General features: G+C 42.8%; 1 protein-coding gene across 1 annotated transcript; it reads left to right on the top strand.

Moving 5' to 3' along the window:
* The first annotated feature begins 3455 nt into the window (after positions 1-3455).
* LOC144707856 (furry) lies at positions 3456-6077 on the top strand. Its single transcript, XM_078581104.1, has 2 exons — positions 3456-3905; positions 5874-6077. Exon 1 carries the CDS (start codon positions 3502-3504, stop codon positions 3898-3900), a length of 399 nt encoding a protein of 132 aa, XP_078437230.1. The 5' UTR covers positions 3456-3501; the 3' UTR covers positions 3901-3905; positions 5874-6077.

Below are 6077 nucleotides of genomic sequence, written 5' to 3'. Positions count from 1 at the left end.
CCCATTTAAATTAGAAAACTAAAATTTTCATTCATAAATATATATCTTGAAGATTATGCACCTAAACGTCATCCGTCATCCCTCCCTACCCTTGACGGGTAAACATAGCCTCCCCCTTAGCCAATTTAAATTTAATTAAAAATAATGAAACCTTACTTTTTCATTAATAACTGCTGGGAATAAATCTATAGCTCGAAGTTTACTCTGCTTCATCCGTCATCCGTCCCTACCCTTTACGGATATAAATAGCTACCCTTAGCCAATATAAATTTAATTAAAAATAATGAAACCTGACTCTTTCATTCATAACTATTGAGAATAGAATAATGACATCTTGAAGTTTACTCACCTAAAATGTCATCCATCCCTAGCCTTGACGGGTATAAATAACCACCACCTAAGTCAATTCAAATTTAATTAAAAATAATGAACCCTAACTTTTTCATTAATAACTATTGGGAATAAATCTATCTTTAAGTTTACTCTCCTAAAAACGTCATCCGTCATTCGTCCCTAGCCTCGACGGGTATACAAGTATAAAAGCCACCCCCATAGCCAATTTAAAAATAATGAAACCTAACTTTCTCATTCATAAGTATGGGAATAAATATATTCCATTTAGTTTACACAATACAAACGTCATTGGTCATCAGTCCCAAGCCTTGAAGGGTATAAATAGCCAACCCTTAGCCAATTTAAATTTGATTAAAAATAATGAAACCAAAATTTCTCATTTATAAGTATGTGAATAAATATATTCCGTTTAGTTTACACACTACAGACATCATTGTCATCCATCCCAAGCCTTGAAGGCTATAAATAGACAACCCCTTAGCCAATTTAGATTTCATTACAAATAATACAACCTAACTTTCTCATTGATTATAAAAATATTGAAACCTAAAATTTTCATTCATAGCTATTGTGAATAAATCTACATCTATATTTTGAAGTTTACTAAAACTCTCCTAAAACGTCATCCGTCCCTAGCCAATTTAAATTTTATTAAACATAATGATACCTAACTTTTTCATTAACAACTATGGGGAATAAATCTACATCTATATCTTGAAGTTTACTCTCCTAAAATGTCATCTATCATCCGTCATCTGTTCCTAGCCAATTTAAATATAATTAAATTGACAGGCGTTTCCTATCACCTGGCGGGCGTATCCAACTTATTCGACACGTCCTCATGAGTATCCCATTGCACACCCTCTCGGTTCATTCACTGTCTTCTACGGTCCTCTGCTCAGTGGAACGACTATGCGCACGTTTCTTATGGTCAGGGCACCGCCACCATTGGGTTTCTTGGGAGAAAGCATGTCGGCCGACGGATGAGGGGGGTCTAGGGATCAGACGCCTCATGGATGTCCATGACATGCTCCAAAAGAAGCTCGTATGGCGTTTGCGCACCACATACTCACTATTGGGTTGTTTCATTTACGCCAAGTATGGCGAGTGGGCCCATCGAGAGGTTGATATTCAGGGTCCTCGGTGATGGCGGACGTGGCAGCGCCACTGGCTTCAGCTTGCCCAGGTCACCCGTTGGCACATTGGACGAGGAGAGATTAGTGCCTAGTTTGATACCTGGCATGCTGATGAACTATTTGCGCACCATCCACAGTTTGTCCCACATGAAGTGCGTCTAACAGTGGCTTAGCTGCTTATGGGAAACACGCAACACCTACTGGAGCAGCATGGCCTCCCTTCAAATACGTTACCTGAGGTCTAGAGTACCTCAATCGGGTCTACTCCCGACTTTGCCATTTGGGCGCTCACACCCGAAGGAACATACTCGTGCAAATCTTCATGGGAGCATTTCCGTGAGAAATCCCCCATCCAGCACTGGGGTCGCCGCATCTGGCATCCGGCGATCCTTCCTCGAGTCTCCTTTTTCCTCTAGAGACTCTTACATCGCGGCCTACCGATCAATGATCGAGTGACCCGTAGAGGTTACTCTCTCAGTTCCCGCTGTCAATGCTGTCCCACAGCCCCACATACTGAGACCATGGATCATCTTTTCTTTCATAGTGAGACATCACTTGAATGCTGACGCCAAATCACATACCATTGGCGCCCACTACCTCATGCTACACTGACCCCGTTCGAGAGTTTTGGCAGGGTGTTTCTCTCGCCAACCTACTCTAAACAGAGCCCCATTCTATACATCATCATAGCTTATCTGCTATGGGAGATCTGGAAAGGGCGAAACTCTTCTCGTTTTGCAGGATTGCCCATGCGCCCCGTGGATATCATGCGTCGAGTCAAGTTGTAGATCAAGCGCATTCACCATCTCATTCCCCCTCAAGCCGGCAAATCAGCACTCGCATGCGACCTCCTCTGCCCCTAGGGCATTCCAGTGACCCCGACCCCTACACGCATTCAGTACTAGGTTGTTTGTTGACTGCAACTGCCAATCGACATCCTTAAATTGAATATGGATGGTGCGGCCAAAGGGAACCCAGGGCCCGCGGGAGGGGGGGGGTATCCTACGAGACCATTCAGGGAGCATTCTTTTTGCTTTTTCTTCTTTCTATGGCACACAGATTAATACAATAGCCGAAGCTATGGCGATACGTGATGGTCTACTCCCCTGTGAGGAACGGAACCTTCACAGAATTGTCGTAGAATCGGACTCACAGGTGTTAGTCGACTTGCTTCGTGTAGGTACATGCTCCCAGTGGCGACTCCACCGTGTATGGCAGGACATCATGCGGTGTCTTCCTCGCACAAAATGCTTTCGTCATCAGCTGCGAGAGGGCAACCAGACAGCAATGGCACTCGCCAACCACGCGGTACATGCACGAACCCCTTCCTCCATCTTTCTTTCTTGGCAGGAGACCCCTTCGACAGCGAGGGGCTGTTATCGCGTCAATCGTCTCGGCATGCCGACCCTCCGCACATGGCGCATCCTCGTAGGCCCGCGAGATTGGAGGATTGCGTGGAACACTGGAGCTAGAGGGGTGGACTGCGCCCGCCTCAACTAGAGCCCTCACCAGGCCCTTCATCGATCCCACTTGACGGAGGCAAGGACATCTCCCAAACTACATCGTCATCGCGGGGCGGCTCCAGTGGGACGACGACATGCACACTTCCCCGAGCGCCTGCAAGGTATCATTTATGTATCTTTTCTTTTTCTCAACATGGGCGTGGACGAGTGGGATCCGAGTGTAATTGGGATATTTATACTCGCTCCACGCCTAAAAACATTGACAAACACTTCACTTTATAAATAAAATCCCTCTGGGTGGCGTCCTGGGCACAGATGGATCGTTCTAAGGGCACAACCCCAGGGTTGGCCGTACCCGGCACCGTGTTTTTTGTCAATAAAAAAAATAAAAAAAATCTTGAGGTATAAATGGTCTGAGCGGTATGCGCCGTATATAAAAAAACTTCACTTTATAAAAAAAATCTATTTATAGCCTTGAGCGGTATAAATAGTCGACCCCTTGGCCAAAATTTCAATCTGAGCTTGAAATTTTCCCCCAAATTCTGGCCATGGCGTCGGCGCCGTCGTCTACACCAGCGGCGAAATCCTTCTTCCAAGTGCTGAGAAGCTTCATCAAGAAGCCATGGGAGATCACGGGCCCCTGCGCGCACCCCGAGTACAGGAACGCCGTGCCGGGAGCTCTTGAATACCGTCGATTTTGCCCCGCCACTGTTCCCGGCAAGGCCATCGTTCCCACTTCCGATCCCGAGACGGTGTTCGATATCAAGTACTTTACCCGCGATCAGCGGCGGAATCGGCCCCCGATCCGGCGGACTGTGCTGAAAAAGGCTGATGTGGAGCAGTTGATGAAGGAGAAGACGTTTAATTTGGGCGATTTCCCCCCTGTTTATCTCACTCATCGGGTGGAGGAAGATGGGAACACCCTCGGCGGCGGGTACCAGTCGTAATGGAGGTATGTAATCGTGAATTTAGTGGATATGGGTAACCTATTTTTGCCATGATCAGTGATTTTTGCTTTTTGAATCTTCTGGAGTTTGCCTTTCTTTCTCGGGATTTTGGTGGTTTCAATCCAACTGCCGGGTCTCGATACATACGTGGCACTGAAGAACTTGATGGAGTGTTTTCCTCTTCTGCTGTTTTTTTTTCGCCATATTTCTCCTCTTGTTGAACTATCCTTATTTAAATTTCTTTTTAAGCTAATGACATTTGTTTAAACATCAGAATTTTCAAGAATTACTATTTTCAATGCATTCTGAATCAGGTCTGCTTAGCGGGCTCGTTCATAAATCAATATCTTGGTGAAAAAGATTTTTAGAAAGATTTGAACGTTTGGACTGTAATCATTGAAGAATAACTTTTTAGTATGCATGTTTCTTGCTCAAAGCCCTTTATCGAACTTTGTTATTATATCGTATTCCTTGCTTCTAAATTACTTTTATACTTTGCTTTCACAATGAAATAGGCTTTTGAGGAAAAATAGGTGCGTTCATCAATGTAAACTCATCCTTTGTTGCTCAATTCATTGATATACATTCATTTTCCTCTCAAAATTGATTTGGAATTAGTGTAACGCCCAAAAAAGAGATTGGTTTTGTAAGACCCAGTTATGATCCCCATGGGGATCTGACAAAAATCAAGAAAGAAGAGAGAAGAAGAAGAAGAACAGGATAGGAAACATGAATGGCTCAAGTCTCAAGAATCACCAAATGCAAAATCTCTTGCCCTCACAATAGCTGAAACAGCTGGCTCAGGCCCAGAAGAAACCTCAAATTATCCTCTTCCTGATCTGTCTTGGCCGTACAATATTAATATTCATAACTGTCTGGTGAAGTCTAACGGTTATGGGCTCCCCCTATTACTTAATGGGCTCTTTTTAGGGCCTATCGAGCCTTCTTTGATAAGTACTTTACAGGATTCTATCAAAAATCGGATGCTCCATTCGCATTTTTTTTGCTTTTCTACCATGACGAATCAATTGATTTAATGTTTTCATCACATTCCGATAATCTTTGAAACCTTCTCCCTTTGCCCTCTAACTAGTTGTTACCCCTGATCTGAAGCACCCATTTTCCATTCATTGAGAGATCCAATCTTCAAAATCAATAAACGGCCAGAATTCAATCAAATCCTCTTTTTTAAAGGATCAAATCGACCTCTATAGCCCCATATTTAGTAATTCCGGAACTGAAGCTCCAAAAGGAGAGTTGGGCAAATTTTTTGTGGGAGATCAGAACGTTTGCCCTTGGAGACGGGAAATTCATCCTCCAACCATTGCCAATACCTTTTCAGCTGTGACTCACGTTATTTGCTGTCTTTCTCTTGTATCCTTATTTTATGTTTCTTTAATCACTCCTTATTAGATATTATGAAGTTCGGGTATGGGTTATGCGGTTTCCTCGAATTTCCCATACAAAGAATGGTTTGTTTACTGTTAAACTCTAATTGAGAAAAACGAAGATGGCCACCAGGAGAAGGTGCTGGAGTTCTTTGTCGATCATGGGTGACATTATCCCATTTAAGAAATTTTCAATTAGCATCAGGATATACTTCACTCTTTCTGTGGGTATCCTCAGTTATTTTGTTCCCTTTGTTTCCCTTTTTTCTTTCTTTCCTATTTCCATTTCATCCGAGCTGCTCGTTTAAAGTGTTTGGTCTCCAACCTCTGCCAACTGATTGATCACTTTCACATTTACATAATAATATTCCTTTTGAAGGGATATTAAAATAAATACTTGTATTCATTAAATTTGTGAACACCAAACAACATGCACCTACATTTTTGTGAAAAGGAGTCCTGCGGTCTATTCTACTTATTTTCTGATGGGTTTTTGGTTCGTCCATTTGGATGCTTGACTCCCTTATTTTTTTTTTCTTCACATTTTAATCATTCATCTCAAGAAACGTATCGTATTGTTTTCAGGATGCGAATTCACTCGATATTCTCGTGAACTCTTTCATGAGTCAAAACTCTCTTGGTGAGTCAAAACTCTTTCTTGAAGACTTGTGTGTATGCCTTTGAGTTGGCCAATCATCTGGAAAAAAATAAGATATCTGCGTCTTTTTCCTTGCACTTTTTTATGTAGCTTGGTTTCTAAGAATATAACACCATGGTTCATTGGGAGGA

Source organism: Wolffia australiana, chromosome 9 (assembly GCF_029677425.1).
Source record: "Wolffia australiana isolate 7733 chromosome 9, ASM2967742v1".
NCBI classification, from domain to species: domain Eukaryota; kingdom Viridiplantae; phylum Streptophyta; class Magnoliopsida; order Alismatales; family Araceae; genus Wolffia; species Wolffia australiana.
This window is presented reverse-complemented; position numbering and strand designations above follow the sequence as displayed.